Raw genomic sequence first — 14,432 nt, 5'->3', positions numbered from 1 at the left:
TGGGTAAGAAAGTAAACAGTTCTACATTGGCATTATCTCCTGCTGGGAGCTGCCAAACCCAGCTGTGGCAGCAGCCAGGATGCTGCAGCCCCCAATTCCTGGTCCTGCTGCTTCCTTCTTCCCCTAAACCTCTTGCAGTTGCCACACCTCCAGGCCCAGTGGCTGCACCTGCTTGGGCTGCTCACTGTGGATTACCTGCCCAGGCTCCAACAGAGCAGCTGATATTTTATACCTGTATCAGTTATGCCCCACACATCACTCCTGCTGAAAAGTGTGTTTATACCATCAGTGTTTTGGGGATGTCAAATTTGATTTATACACTAAAACCAGAGCCTTGAGTACAATGCCACGGTATCGGTGTCACACACTCATTAAGACACTTGCTAAGCAAAGCCACCCTAACTTTGCAGCTGCATCCTCTGCCTTTGCCTGCCAGGGTGGCACAGTTCAGGGCATGAGGCTTCCATTAGGTACATGGGGATGTCACATCCCCAAATATGAACCACCCACTTCAGGACAGGGACCCTTTCCAAGTCCCCTGCTGGAGCTTGAGCCTTCAGTGAAAGGGGATGCAGCACCCTTGGACCAACACTGCACAAGGGCCATCCATGGTGGGGTGGTACAAAGCTCCACTGGAGAGCCCAAGCCAGGCCAGCACCAGCTGGGACACACTAGTGCCTTGTGCTGGCTGTGCTCAGGAAGCTGCTGGCACATGGCATCCCACCACACATGCTGCCCAGTGCCCAAGGGGAGCACGTGCCCCCCTCAATTTGTTACAGCCTCAATGCGTTGTGCATTAACCACCACACAATTGCTTTTACTTCCCATTTACATGTATTTTCCTCATGGAGCTCCAGATGTGCCTGAGGATGTACAGCTCACCCCACCAGCCTTCACCCTCCCTCAGGTGAGGCTTCTTGCCGCCAGGGTGTGGGGCACGACCTTGGCAGGGCTGTGGGAGCAGTGCCGCCAGCAAAGCCTCGTGCTGTGCCCCACAGTCTCCAGCCCAGACTGGGCAGGGAGGCCAAGAAGCCAGGGACTGCAGGGAAGAGCTAAACCCGTGTATTTCACAGCCCTCCTGTGTGCAGAGCCATCACAGCTCCACAGTTCACTAGGGAGCGTTTCTCAGCTGGGAGCAGTGACCCTCGGGGCAGGCAGGGGAGGAACCGCTCAGCCCACGGGCATGGCAGGCAGTGCCTACACCCCGTAGGTGCCCCGCGGGGGAATGAGCCCAGCGGCCACCACGCGCCTTTCATTCATCAGGAAGTTGAAGGTCGCACATGCATTCGCCTGTGAATAGAAAAGGGAGTGAGTGAAGCTCCGGCCCTCAGAAAGGAGACTCGGCCCTTCCCCACACCACGGCACATGACGCCCGCCCTCCCTCCCTTTCAATGGGGTGCTGCCTGTGCCCAGCCTTACCGTGTCCTGCACCTCCACGGCAATCCCGCACTCCCGCATCCGCTTCACCATGGCAGGATGGAGCCGCTCCACCCTGTCCCCTGTGCCCAGCACCAGGATCTCTGCAACCAGGGCAAGACAAGCGTGGGCAGGGCAGCATTCGAGCTGCCTCGGCCCAGACCTGCCCCTCCTGCAGGCACCAATGGCTCCCGCACAGGCACCCCGGCAGGAGCCCGAAGGGGGGACAGCCCGCGCCCCTCCTGCCCCGCGTACCTATCTGGGGCTCCAGCAGCCGGAACAGCGACAGACTCTCGAGCGAGATGTCCCGGTGGGAGCCAACCTACGGGGACACGGCGGGCGCTGAGGGGGCTGCCCCCGGCGCGGGGCCCGACCGGCAGCCCCCGCCCCGCCGCCGGGCACTCACGTTCCACTGGAGGATGCTGCGGGGCAGGACGGCGCAGGGCCCCACCACCAGGTCTCCGCTGATGGTGAAGCCGCGGGTGCTGTAGCTCTCGATGAACATGATGTTGGGAGACTCCGGCTCCAGCACCATCACCCGCGTCCGCTGATACATCTCATCATCCGCCGGAGTGAGCCGGTGACCCCGGCTCGGCGCTCTGCGGGAAGAGCGAGCAGCTGGGACACGGGGGACCCACGGACACCTCCCGGACACCCTACGGCACCCTACAGGCACCTGCCCCGGTCGCAGAGCAGCCGCGGTGCCGGTTGCCGGTGCCGGTACCTGCCCGCCGCCCGCCCCAGCGCCGGCACGAGCCGCCGCAGCGCCGCCATGGCCGCGACACCGCCGGAACCGCCGCGCGGCCCCGCCCCCGCCGCTACCGCCCCCCGGCGGCCGGGGCCGGGACAGCGCCACCGGGGGAGCGGGACCGGAGCGGGGCTCCCGGGGAGCCCTCGGGGTCCCCGCGCCCGAGGTCCTGAGGGACGGGAGGGCAGCGACACTCACACACCCGCTGCCTCCGGGCCCGGGCGCGCCCCGACCTGCAGAGCCCAGGTGGGCGCCGGAGCGAAACCGAAAGCGGCCGGTGGCGGGAGCGGCACGGCGGGAGCGGAGTGCGGGGTGTCCCGCTGGAGCCTCCCCGACCCCGCCGCCCCGACCCCGCCGCCGGGAGGGGCCGCGGACCGGCCCGGGCTGCTGTGCCGAAGGCTGCGGGGCCGGAGGTGAGAGGGGAGCGGGCGGCTCCCCGGGCGGGAGGGAGCGGGCCCGGGTCTCGGCTGCGCTCCTGGCCCGGCCCCGCCGGTGCCCCAGGGCTGCCCCAGGCTCGGCACGGCGCCCCGGTTCGCCATGTGCCCCACTGCGGGCGGCTGTTGCCAGTCGGGGCTGAACGCCCGGAGCCGCCGCCGGGACCTCCCGTTGCACCCTCACCCCTCCTCCTGCCGCGCTCGGTGAGGCCGGTGGCACTGCGGGCTCGGAGGTGCCCTGGGACAGGGACACACGTCCCCCACCTGTGTCACCCCGCCGGGGCCAGCCGTAGCCTGACATTGCGGGGGCCACCGGGAAGCTCCCAGGCAGTGGCGGCGGAGCATTTCCCGCCACCGTGCCGTGCCGGAGGCATCAGGAATTCCCACAGCCGGCAGCCTTGGCCGGCGCAGGGTCCCAGAGATCCCCGGGCAACACCGCGAGAGCTCCGCACGGGGCCGGTGGGGTTCCCCACGCGGTTTGAGTTCCCCCCGCGGCGTTGCCGAGGGCTCCTGGCCGGGGCGGGGGGCTGGAGGCGCTGGCAGCGGCGGGGCCGGGCCGGGCCGCCTCCAGGCGCAGGTGCCGGGGCAGGTGCCCTCCCTCGGGGACGGCTCGTGTTTCCGGGCCCCGTCGGGGGCTGATGGGCTGGCACCAGTTGCTCCAGCCCCACCGGGGCTTTGTTCGGAGCCGTTTCCTTTTGGCTCGGCCGTGCCGCCCTCCCCTTGGCACCCGGCCCGCGGCGCGGGGGGAGCCGGCAGCACAACCCCGGTCTCTGCCGGCACCCCCGATCACAACGGCCCGGCCGTGGCTCCCACTCACCTCCTCCGCCCCGCTCCCCGCCGGTAAGTCTTCCTCTCCCCTCTTGGCCCACCGACTGCCCCAGGCTCGGGGCGGCGTGGCCGTGGTGCCCGTGCCCATCCCTCCTCGGCGCCAGCACGGGCAACGGAATCCCAAAAGCAGCTGTTCCCGCTGTGCCCAGCTGCCCTGGGGTTTCGTTACCCGCGCTCCCGCCACCGCCTCGCCGCACACGCCCCGCACCCTGCCCACCGCCCTGTGCTGGGCAAGAGCCGCGTGTCCCACTGCAACCCCTGCGGGGCTGGGGCAGCGCCTGGGGCCACACTGGGAGAAGGGTGGTGTCACAATGGGGGATCACCGGTGCCCAGCCTCGTGGCTCTGCCCTGCACCGGGCTGGGGGGCTCTTCTGTTTCTTGTGCCCCCAACAGCTAAAAATAGCAGCTGGCTTCCTGGGAGAGTACGGGGAGCATGGCTGCTTGGCCACAGGGTGGATGTGGTCCCCTGCGCCGCGGTGGTGCAGGCTCTGTGACACTGCCAAACTTCCTGCCCATGCCGGCTCTCCCTGGCCCTCGCAGCACCCCAGTGCCTGCAGGGGTGGGCAGGATCCAGCCCCTGGAGAGAGATGGCTTTGGAATGACACGATCACTCCCGCTGAGCCAGCAGCCAGAGAGCCATCGGGGATGTCGTGTCTTTCCAAAGCTCTTTCGGCGCCTCCGAGAGCCCTCCCCAGGCCACTGCGCTGCCAGGGCCCACGTGGGCGGCCTGCGGGACGCTCTGGGGATGTGGACGGATCCAGCCTGGACCCACCTTGAGTGGTGACACAAGGTCCAGCAGGTTCCCCTGGCCGAGCAGGGGTCCTGGGCAGCTCCTGCCCCGCGCACAGTCAGCAGTTGGTCTGGTGTGAGCAGCGATTCTCAGATCACCTCTTGGCTGTGGGTGGTGCAGGGAGCACCCCACCATGGCACCGCTGGGGGAGGTGTTCTCGCTCCTGCCCTGGGGCTGCAGATTCTCACTGGCTGTGGGCTGCAGCCCTGGGGCTCCAGAGCTGCCTGAGGCGCCCCAAAGCCAGTTGTTGCCTTCCTGGAAGAGCCCACGCAGCAGGATCTGCCCTCACCCTGCTCCCCCCCCTTTCCCCCATGCACACAAGCCCTGGAGGAACCGGTTTGGGCCCTGCGGGCAGAGCTCCTTCCTTTCCCCCCACCCCCCACCTGCCTTAACGGGGAGGGCAGGAAGGGCACAGTAGAAAGGGAGGTCCCTAACTCTGCGCTGTGGTGGGGTTTGGCGCTTCCTGCTCCCTGTCAGTCAGGCTTGGTGCCATGGTGCTGGGAGTGTGCCGGGCCCTTGCCCTGTCCCAGTTCAGCAGCCACTGGCACACTTGTCATGGAGCTGGCCAGCAGTGTGAGCTCTCTGTGCGATCTGTGCTTGAACCATCGCTGTGGAGCAGCTCAGCTCTGCAGATGTAATCAAGAGCACGATGGCGTGATCTAATCGCTTCCACTTCCTTCTTCCTGGGGCTGATAAGCGGGACACTGCTCATGTGCTGGACAGGAGAGCAGCCCACTGGGGCAGGCCCAGAGAGCATCGCAGGGTGTGCACCCACAGCCGCTCATCGCTGTGCCACGCAGAGGCCGTGCTGCAGGCACGTGCGGCTGCTGATGCTCCTCAGCCACTGTGACACAGCCCAGCCGAGCCCTGGGGCTCGTGGTGGACAGGCTGGACTGGCCAGCCAGGGTCTGCCAGTGACACCATGCCCACAACTGGGGTCTGCCTCACACTCCAGCCCATCCAAACCTCCCTTCCCACCACAGTTCAGGCTGCTGGACCTGCTCCCAGGGCCCCTTGTTGTCCCCGATGGCCCAAGGCTGTGCTCTGGGCTGGGCCATGCCCACGGCTGTGCCGCACTCCTTGCCCTGGCAGCCCGTTTGTGCCCGGGCCTCTGTGACTCTGGCACGGCCTCTGGCTCCTGCTCCCACTCGGTTCCTGAGGGTTTCAGGTCTGGACTCCCCAGTTTTGGAGAAGAGGGGGTACCACTCTTACACACCTCAGGGTGACACCAGGGCCCCGCTGGGGTGAGGCTGAGCGGGACTGACGCCCTCTCGGGCCATTCGGGGTGCCTGGCTGCAGCCCTACGGTCCTGACCTGACACACCCATCATGGCGGCGCCCGCCGCCCGCCACACCCACCATGGTGGCTTCGCGCCCGTTCCCCCCAAGATGGCCGCCCTGCCCGGCCCCCGCGCCCGGGACCAAGATGGCCGCCCCGGAGCGCCTCACGCAACATGGCGGCCATCTGCGTGAGACGTGACGTCACTTCCGGCCGCGGTGGCGGAAGCGCGCCATGGGCGAGGAGATGGGTGAGGGTCGCCCGGGGGTGGCGGCGACGCTGCGGGCGCTGAACGGGGCCCTGGGGCGGCCCGCCGCGCTCTGGATGAAGGAGAGCGGCGCCCGCAACCTGCGCCACCGGGACTTCCTGGCGCCGCGGGCCGCGCTGAGCGCCGCCTTTCCCGGCGGGCAGGTAGGCCGCGGCGGCGTGGGCAGGGCTGGGTGGGGAGCGGGGATTTGCGGGAGCCCTTCGATGGCCCCGGGGCTGGGGCTGTCCTGTGCACCTGCAGCCCCGACCCCTCCTCGCCCTCCGCCCGCAGGTGCCCCCCTGAGGCCGTGTCGGCGGTGCCGTCGCTGCGGGGCCCGGCGGTGCTGCCGCTGCGGGTTTGCCGGCAGACACCGGCGGGGCTGGCGGTGCAGGTTCACCGCCCCGAGGCCTTCCAGCGCCTGCTGGGGCCTCTGCCCGCCCCGCCTTCCCCCGCGGCGGGGGAGCGGACGGGCTGCGTGGTGCTGCACTGCCCGGCCCTGCGCAGCCCCGCTGCCCCGCGGCCCCGCCACCTGCGCTCCGTCCTGCTGGCCGATCACCTGGCGCAGGCTGCGCGCCCAGGGGTGAGTGCCTCCGCCCCGTCCCGCTCCCGGCCCTCGCCGCAGGGCCCGCCGCTCCCAGCGCCTGCCTCGCCCCCTCCCGCAGGGTCGACGTCCGCCTGGTCCCTGCCCTCAGCGAGGAGAGCAGCTGGGACGTCCTGCGGCAGCTCCGCATCTGCTGGCCCTCCGGCTCCGCTGGCTCGTCCCTCACTGATGCCATCTCGGCCTTGAAGGCAGCGCTGGGCCGGTGCCCCTGTGCCACAGCCTGTGAGCAGGGGCCTGGCACAGCCGAGGGTGTCATCTGTAAGGTGCACCTGAAGAGCTTCGTGCAGCAGCAGGGCTTGTTGGGCTACGACCCCAATCTAGATGTGCTTCTCGGTGAGCCTCACATGTACAGCAGCTCAGGTGTGGCAGTGGGGGTGGAATGGGTGCAAACAGGCCTTTCTGTTGTTTTTAACAAAAATAAGGTAGGGCGGTGGACACAAATGGCTTGCTCCTCTTGTTGTCCTTCAGTCTGGTTTGAACCTGGGGCAGACCCGATGGTGGGGGGTGGAGAACCCCACGTCCCACTGTGTCCCTCCTTCTTTCAGTGACAGAAGGGACACTGCGGTCCTTGGCCGAGCTGCAGGAAGCTGTTCTGCAGTGCCCAGTGAGTGACCCCACAGCACTGCCCGCCTCTCGCTTCCCAAGTGTCCCTTCCTTCTGCCAGGCAATGGGATTGAGCTCCCTGTTGTGCTCTGCTGCAGGCCAAAGGCCAGAGCAGTTGCTGCAGCATCGTGCACGTGGTGAACTGTGAGGAGGAATTCCAGCAGCAGCAGCTGGATGTGCTCTGGAGGATTTTGGATCCGGGAGCCCACACAGCTTTGCAGGTGGGCAAGAGCACTGACCCTTCTCAGTGTGGCCCCCAGCATCCGTCGCTGGCTCATGACTAGGTTTAGAACAGGGCTGGATTTCACTCAGCTCCCAGCCTCAGCCTCTCTGCCTTTCAGAAACACCTTGTCTGTGGGCCAGTGAAGGTGACCAACCCCTCATCGCCCATTGGGGCAGACCAGTACTTCCAGTAAGTTGCTGTGCAAGGCACCTGCTGCTTTCTGTGCTGCTCAGGCTCCCTGTGGGCCAGCTCAGCCCACAGCAGGTGGCTCTGTTTCTCCCAGGCTCCGAAAGCGCCAGATGTATGAAGCCTCTGTGATGAAGTATGGGGAGCTTGCACAAGGTGAGAGCTGGGGCTCCATGCGTGGGTGCTGCTCCGTCCCATCCTCATTGCTCCCGTGAGTCCACAGCCAGGGGGCTGCACCTGCAGGGTGCTCCTTCTCCCCTCCAGGATGAGCCAGGTGTTGCCCTCGCTTTGGGAAGGCATCTGAACATCCAGGGCACTGGCACGGAGCAGCTCCTGATGGGAGCCAGGGCTGGTGGGGTGGTGGTCCTCAACTACTACCTGGTCCTGGTAGGGGTGTCCTGCCTGGCTGCTGGGGGTATCAGTACATGGGAATGGAGCAAGCTGTGCATGGGAATGGAGCAAGCTGTGCATGATGGCACCTTCCTTCCCCACAGATGAGGCCTGGACAGAGGTCATTGATACCCTGACAGTGGCTGCCATCCGGTTTGAGATGCTGAGCACTGCTCACCGGAGTCAGGTAGGACAGTGGCTTGCATGGAGCCAGGGCTGGCAGGCTGTGGGAAGAGTGGAGTGGATCTGTGCCAAGCAGTCTGGACTGTGACTTCTCCCTGCCCTCAGATCACCCTGGACCTGGAGAACAACAGCATCTCCACGAAGGGAACAAAGAGTGGTGCCTTTGTGATGTACAACTGTGCCCGACTGGCCACGCTCTTCAACACCTTCCAGCAGGCTGTGGAGCGGGGTGAGCACCAGCCCCACCACCCTCCTCTGACAGCCACTTCTGGAGCCACAGGGGCTTCTTTGGGCACAACAGTCTCCCTGCTTTCCAGGCACATATCCACCTCTGCCACCAGTGTCTGAACTGAACTTCTCCTGCCTCCGAGAAGAGGTGAATGCTGAGATGAGAAGGGGGGGAAATCTGTGCACCCTCGGCTCTGGTGGTGGATGCTACTGGCCCAGGAGGATCTGACACTTAGACATGTAATCCCTTCACAGGGTGAATGGCTCCTGCTCTTCAACTATCTCCTGCCCTTCCCTGAAGTCCTGCAGCAGGCAGCACAGCTGCCCCCACCCTCCAAGGGGATCCGGATCACTGCCAGCACAGAGACAGTAAGTGCCATGTGCCATAGCATCCGTGGATGCTGCTCCAGCAGTCCCAGCCCAGGGCAAGGCTTCAGGCCAGCAGGTGCTGCCCATCAGTGAGCAACAGGGACAGTGCTGAGAGAATAGATGGCAATGCCCCCGGGGCAGTTCCTGCTGTGCTTGGGGTGGGTGAGGGCCCAAGACCAGCCAGAATTCACTGTGCCATGAGAATGTCTCTGCCTTGTAGGTGTGCAAGTTCCTGATCCAGCTCAGCATGGATTTCAGCTCCTACTACAACCGGGTGCACATCCTGGGGGTGAGTTAGGTGTCCCAGCCTGCAGCCTTGTGCCTGTGCCTTTTGGGGCTGCACTGCTCTTGGGGGGCAGCCATGTGGGGGATGGTGCCAGGAGTGTGATGGCCTCCTGTCCCATCCTCCAAGGGAGCACAGGCAGCAGTGCCTGCTGGGCCAGCCTGCCGAGGGGCAGTTTGGCCCCCAGTCCCAAGCTGCCTTTCTCCCTGCAGGAGCCGTTCCCTCATCTCTTTGACCAGATGTTTGCTCGCCTCCATCTGCTGGGAGCAGTGAGGGATATGTTCCACAGCGCCCTGGCAACCCTACACCTCCCTCCTCTCAGCCAGATCTGAGCCACCCCTGAAGAGCTGTTACTGTGGCGTGACAGTCACCTACACACTGGACGTTGTGGGGGAAGAACGGGGCACATTCTCCTGGCAGGGCAAGGGGCTGCTCCAGTGGCAGGCAAGGCACAGTTCAGCCCCATGGAGGTGCTTCCCTTCCCATGGTCCGTGGTGTTTGGGGATTGGTCTGTGCTCTCTGCAGCTGTGTCCAGTGTGGGACATGGATGCCCCTCCACATCCACACCAGTAGAAGGGAAAAGGGCTCCTGTGGCACCCCATAAGCTGGGCTGGGAGTACTGGGGAGGTGGCAGCAGGGACCAGTCACCACAAAGACAGACAAATGCCAACTTCACTTCCCTCAAAACTTTATTGAAAGGTGCTCCGTGCTGGCAGGGAGCTCCTGAGGCTCCGAGCCAGGCCCCAGTATTGGGGTCCAATACACTTGTTGCTGGACAACCCCTCTATGTGTCTGACCTCAGGGTTGTTTGTCCTTCCTTCCTTTTTTCGGTCTGACTGTCCTGGGTCCTGCTGCTAATGCAGGAAAAACCTCCTTGGCCTGAGGGGGGTGGTATTTGTGGGAAGCCCAGCCACCCGCCATGCCACAAGAGTGCTGCCTTGAAGGATCAGTGTCCCTCTGCATTTCAGCTCCATCCTCAGCTCTGCAGGGTCAGGACTGCCACACAGGGCTCTGTCCCTGGACACAAAAGGCTGCAGCCCACCATGTGTCACACCAGTCCCTGACCCTTCCTGGCCTCCTGCTGCTCTCAAGCTCCCAGGGCTGGGCCGTGTCCTCAGTGCCCTCCCAAGCAGGGTTCCTCTCTGGGACCAAGACTGGAAAGCTGACGTGGGTCCTTCACACCTTGCAGAGGAAGAGCTGCTCTTGGGCAGCGGGGGCTAACCGCCCCACTTCCTTACTGCCTGGGGAAGCCCTAGGCTTGTCAGGGAGGGATCACATCTGCCTTCTTCCCGGAGACCACTGGCCTCGAACATGTACCTAAAGGAGACAAGTTTGCCTGTCTCCTCAGGACAAGACACATAATTGTGCAGGCTGCAGGCAGGGACCACAGTGATGGGCAAAGCCCAAGTGCAGGGTGCCCTCTGAATGCAGGCAGGGCCCTGGATGTGTCACACACCTGCCCCATTACCGAGGAGCCTCTTGTGGAGGAGGTTTGGAGGAGGCTCTGCCACACAGCATCTCCAGGCCCTGCCCGCAGAGCACGCAGTAGTACCGCAGCTCGCCCCCGGCCTCCACCACCTCCCAGCAGTCCAGCTCGGCTAGGTCAGGCACGTGGAAGAAGGTGGTGCTGAGGGGCACCAGCTCGCCTGGGCAGTGGTTCCACAGCGTCAGGCGCTGGTCCACTGAGGCAGAGAGCAGCAGGTCTGGCCGCAGCACGCGGATCCCCGTCACATGGGCAGCGTGGGCACAGGGCCTGGACACCCGCTCCAGGACCTGCAGGCAGGTCCCTGCCGTGGCCTCACCCCTGCCCAGGGCTACCTCCAGCAGGCAGACGTGGATGGAGCCATCATCACTGCCGCTGGCCACCAGGTACCGTCCCTCGGGTGTCTCGCGGATGTGGAGGCTGTTGACGCCGCAGCTGTGGGCTGTGACGGTGACCAGCGGGGCGTCCAGGGCTGGGTGAACGGGCTCGGTCAGGAGAGCAATGCTCACCTTGTTAGGGGGAGCAGAAGAGCTGCTGGACAGCAGCACTCACCCAAGGGCTGCATCTCTCCCTCTGCTTGGTGCAGGGCATCTGCTGCATCCATGATGGGCCCGGTGATGTCCCAAAAGGCAATGCTGCCATCGGTGGCTGCACTGCACAGGAGGTGCCTCCTAGAATGGGGGGTGTAGAGGGAGTCTCTGGCTGCAGCCCTGAGGGTCCCCACTGAGATGTAGTGGCAGAACAGCCCCCAGCGCTTAACTTCTCCCTTCCCTCTGCCTGCTGAGCTGCCATCCCTGTGAGGACAGACATTTCTCCCCAAAGCCCATTGATTGCAGCCCAGCATTCAGGGCTCACCTCTCTCCTCCTGCCCATCTGTGCAAGAACGCTTCCACCTTCAGCACACAGCGCTGATGGTGAAATGACTCTGCCACCAGCACCAGCTTCTGAGCAGCCTCCAGCAGCCCAAAGATCCTGTAATGGAGCAGAGGGCAGTTGGTTGTGAGAGTAGGAGCTTCTGGCTCCACTGCCCCATTGCCCACCATGCCCTGTCTTATGGCCAGCTCAGAGCAGGCCACATCCCATGGAACAGCCTCCTGTTTTGAGCCCACTCTGCTGCCAGCTCCAGCTCCATTGTCCCTGTCAGGCCCCATGATGGCTCCTCACCGGACTGATCCATCGCTGCAGGCAGCAGCCAGGAATTTCCAGGATGTGGGAAGCTGCTTGGTGCTCGTCCCAGGCACAACTGACAGGGACATGTATCTGCAGCAAAGACACAACATTCACCAACACCTCTGTGGCCCCATGGAGGTGGGTGGCCCAGGAGAGCAGCCCTGAGCCCTTCCCTAACACCAGAAGCCCCTTGAGGCCCACAGGGCACTGTACACCATCATGAATCACACATGAAGCCACGCTGGCCCTGTCTGCTGCAGCTGAACCTGCACAGAGCAGCTATTCCAGTGGAGGCCCGTGCAGCTCCCAACACCCCCCCACACTGGGATCACTACTAATCCTGCCTTGGGCAGTCCCGGATCATCACCTCGTCTCTGGGTCCATCTTGACAAGCTTGTGCCTGTTCTTCTTGTGCTCCCAGTGCTTGTCCAGCCGGTGGGAGGCCACGTGCATGACCTGGCAGGCCACAGCACTGGGAGCCGCTGTGTCCCCAGCGCACAGCAGGCGGTAGCACTCGATCTGTGCGCGGCCGCCTGCAGAGAAGAGCAGGGCAGACAAGCCCTCATCACCAAAGCCCTCCTCTCCAGGTCCCATGGCGAGTGCCAACGTCCTCACACTGGAAATGTGGTCACTGAGGCGGGCAAGGGGCACAGCTGCCCGAGAGTTCTCACTGAGCACCAGGACACAGGCTGTGGTGTCCTCACTGCCGGTGACAAACACGTTAACGGTGGCATGGCCAGGCACCTCCACGGCCCCCAGGCGCCGCACGCAGGTGATCTCCCGCCCGTGCAGGGATGCCAGCAGCACTTGCTGCTCGCAGGGCTCGGCCTCACGGTGGTACAGCATCACATCCCCAGACTTGATAAAGGCAAACACCTCGGCCAAGGGGCTGCTGCAGTAGCTCCAGGAGCGGTGCCCACCCCCGCAGGGGATGCAGTGGATGTTCGCGCTGGTCCTGCTGCTCCACACCACGAAGTTGTCAGCGTGAAAGCCCAACACAAGCAGGTCCCCATCCGAGGTGAAATGCAGCTCCTCAATCCACTGCAGCCCTTTGCAAGGCCTGTGCTTCTGCAGGACCTCCAGCTGCTGGTTCCGCAGGCGGAGCTGGCGGTAGACGCCATCCCGGCCCGTGCTGTAAATGTAGCCCCTGTGGATGGTCACCGAGCTAACTCCTGTCTTCCCATGGAGTCCAAAGAGCACTGACAGTGGGGACTCAAGAGGAACAGCCCCTTTGTGCAACAAGCAAGAGGGCTCCAGCTCATTGCTGGAGTCCTCAACAACGGGGTCAGTGCCACCATTGACAATGCTGGTGCTTTCTGCAGCCCACCCGGAGGAGCTGCTGCAAGGGAAGAGGAGGAGGGAGCCCCGGCGGTCCCCACAGAGCAGGAGCCCTTCCTGGGGCAAGAAGGCGGCACAGGTGTGCCAGCGCTGCTTGCAGGGGGGCAGCAGGTACCGAGCCATGAGCCGCACGCAGGGAGCCTGCCCGGGGCGGTGGGTGACGTCCAGCCAGAGCATCTCCCCGTCGGGACCAGAGGCCAGAAGAGCAGCAGTGGTGTCGGGGGGCAGCCCGGGTCGGGGGGCCCAGCTCAGCCCGTGCACGGCCCCCTCGAACAGCGTGAGCTTGGTGGCGGCACCGGGGCGGCTCAAGGCGAAAACGAGGAGGCGCCCGTCGCCGCCGGCCACGGCGCAGAGCGTCTCGTCCCATCCGCGCAGCGGGGCGGCCGCCAGCACGGCGCGGGGCCCGCTGGCAGCAGGGTGCAGCACCGGCGTCCAGCGCCTCTCAGCCACCTCGAATGCCGCCAGTCCGCCCGCCTCGTCCAGCACCAGCACCCGCCGCGGCCCCACCAGCAGCACGGCCCGCGGCCGCTCCCGGGCCCCCAGCGCCGCAACCGCGGGGACCGCCTCCGCGGCCTCCCGCCGGGGCTGCCAGAGCCGGACGCCGCCGTCGTCGCCGCCCGTGGCCACGCGGCCGCCGGCGGGGCGCAGGGCCAGGGAGCGCAGGGCCCCGCGGTGCCCGCGCCGCGCCCGCCGCACGCCGCCGCCGCCGCCCCACTCCAGGCAGGCGCCGTCCTCCCCGGCGCTGACCGGGAGCGGCCCGCGCAGCACCACGACGGCCACTCGCGCCCCGTGCCCGTAGCACACCAGCAGGCAGGTACCGGCCCCGTCCCCGCCGCCCAACTCGCCCACGGCCCACAGGCGCACGCTGCGGTCTTCGGAGGCGGAGGCGAGCAGCCCCCGCGACGCCGCGTAGCAGAGCGCCAGCACCGCGCCCCGGTGCCCGCACAGCTGACGCCGCGGGGCCGTGGCCGCCGCCGCCCGCCACACCACCACGTTCCCCATCGCCGTGCCGGCCGCCAGCGCCAGCCGCTCCCAGCTCACCCCCGCCAGCACGGCGCAGCGCAGCGCCCCGGCCCCGCCACAGCTCGCCTGCCGCAGCCAGCGCCCGCCGCCCCACCACTCGTAGAGCGCCACGGTCCCGCCGCCCAGCGCCAGCGCCAGCCGCCTGCCCGCCGCCCACCGCGCCTCCCACACACGCGCCCCGAGCTCGCGCGCGGCCCCGCCGCCGCACGCCGCCAGCAGCGGCCCGCGGCCCGCTCCGCCGCGCCGCACCGCCAGCACTGCCAGCCAGCGCCCGCCGAAGACCGCTACTCGCGCCGCCGGCCCGGGCCCCGGCTCGGCCCGCAGCCCCTGCACGCTGGCCTCACGCAGCACGCTCCGCCGGCCCGCCGCCGCCGCCGGCCCGCCGCCGCTCAGTCGAAACGCCACCACCTCCGGGCCTGTACCTGCGGGACACCGCGTCAGCCGCTGCCGCCGGCCCCGCCGCCCGCCCCGCTCCGGTCCCGGCGCTCACCCGCCAGCAGCACATCCCCCGCGAACTCCAGCGCTGTCACCGGCGCCACCAGAGCCACCGACTCCATCTTGCCCGCACCGACCCCGCCGCCGCCCCCTCCCCAGCGCTCATTGGCCGAGTC

At 66.3% G+C, this 14,432-nt stretch overlaps 3 protein-coding genes across 6 annotated transcripts; 1 reads left to right on the top strand and 2 right to left on the bottom strand.

Annotated features, from left to right (window-relative positions):
• Positions 1-814: 814 nt before the first annotated feature.
• On the bottom strand, positions 815-3,534 carry NDUFAF3 (NADH:ubiquinone oxidoreductase complex assembly factor 3). Of its 3 annotated transcripts, none has more exons than XM_038148828.1 (5): positions 3,416-3,534; positions 1,823-2,015; positions 1,672-1,738; positions 1,420-1,520; positions 815-1,290 (listed from the first exon to the last, which is right to left on the bottom strand). In XM_038148828.1, the coding sequence occupies exons 2-5, from the start codon at positions 1,970-1,972 to the stop codon at positions 1,198-1,200; spliced, it is 411 nt and encodes a 136-aa protein (XP_038004756.1). In that variant the 5' UTR covers positions 1,973-2,015; positions 3,416-3,534; the 3' UTR covers positions 815-1,197. The 3 variants fall into 3 exon arrangements, with proteins under 3 accessions (XP_038004756.1, XP_038004754.1, XP_038004755.1); XM_038148826.1 differs by lacking the exon at positions 3,416-3,534 and adding an exon at positions 2,093-2,238; XM_038148827.1 differs by lacking the exon at positions 3,416-3,534 and adding an exon at positions 2,141-2,197.
• A 674-nt stretch (positions 3,535-4,208) lies between these two features.
• Positions 4,209-9,592, top strand: DALRD3 (DALR anticodon binding domain containing 3). The gene is given in 14 exon segments (XM_038148829.1): positions 4,209-5,907; positions 6,036-6,305; positions 6,307-6,321; positions 6,404-6,675; positions 6,888-6,946; positions 7,044-7,166; positions 7,287-7,357; positions 7,452-7,510; positions 7,849-7,931; positions 8,033-8,156; positions 8,245-8,303; positions 8,411-8,524; positions 8,745-8,813; positions 9,020-9,592. Coding segments are annotated over 14 exon segments (1,617 nt in total). The 5' UTR covers positions 4,209-5,728; the 3' UTR covers positions 9,140-9,592.
• WDR6 (WD repeat domain 6) lies at positions 9,479-14,415 on the bottom strand. Of its 2 annotated transcripts, XM_038148815.1 has the most exons (7): positions 14,312-14,415; positions 11,828-14,243; positions 11,455-11,550; positions 11,146-11,262; positions 10,843-10,961; positions 10,264-10,762; positions 9,479-10,124 (listed from the first exon to the last, which is right to left on the bottom strand). In XM_038148815.1, exons 1-6 carry the CDS (start codon positions 14,376-14,378, stop codon positions 10,272-10,274), a joined length of 3,306 nt encoding a protein of 1,101 aa, XP_038004743.1. In that variant the 5' UTR covers positions 14,379-14,415; the 3' UTR covers positions 9,479-10,124; positions 10,264-10,271. The 2 variants fall into 2 exon arrangements, with proteins under 2 accessions (XP_038004743.1, XP_038004742.1); XM_038148814.1 differs by having other exon boundaries at positions 9,479-10,762.
• Positions 14,416-14,432: the final 17 nt, after the last annotated feature.

Source organism: Motacilla alba, chromosome 12 (genome assembly GCF_015832195.1).
Source record: "Motacilla alba alba isolate MOTALB_02 chromosome 12, Motacilla_alba_V1.0_pri, whole genome shotgun sequence".
Classification (NCBI taxonomy): domain Eukaryota; kingdom Metazoa; phylum Chordata; class Aves; order Passeriformes; family Motacillidae; genus Motacilla; species Motacilla alba.
The sequence above is the reverse complement of the archived record's forward strand: the minus strand, read 5'-3'. Positions and strand labels throughout refer to the sequence as shown.

Bases quoted from the DNA above. Each gene is read 5' to 3' on its own strand.
- NDUFAF3 (XM_038148826.1), bottom strand. From the start codon at position 2,190: ATGGCGGCGCTGCGGCGGCTCGTGCCGGCGCTGGGGCGGGCGGCGGGC. The intron at 2,016-2,092 runs GTGCCTGTAGGG...CTCTTCCCGCAG, and splicing joins CTGCTCTGCGACCGGGGCAG to AGCGCCGAGCCGGGGTCACC. The intron at 1,521-1,671 runs GTACGCGGGGCA...CCCTGGTTGCAG, and splicing joins GCTGCTGGAGCCCCAGATAG to AGATCCTGGTGCTGGGCACA.
- WDR6 (XM_038148814.1), bottom strand. From the start codon at position 14,378: ATGGAGTCGGTGGCTCTGGTGGCGCCGGTGACAGCGCTGGAGTTCGCG. The intron at 14,244-14,311 runs GTGAGCGCCGGG...GGTGTCCCGCAG, and splicing joins GGGGGATGTGCTGCTGGCGG to GTACAGGCCCGGAGGTGGTG. The intron at 10,763-10,842 runs GTGAGTGCTGCT...CCGTTCACCCAG, and splicing joins GGGAGAGATGCAGCCCTTGG to CCCTGGACGCCCCGCTGGTC.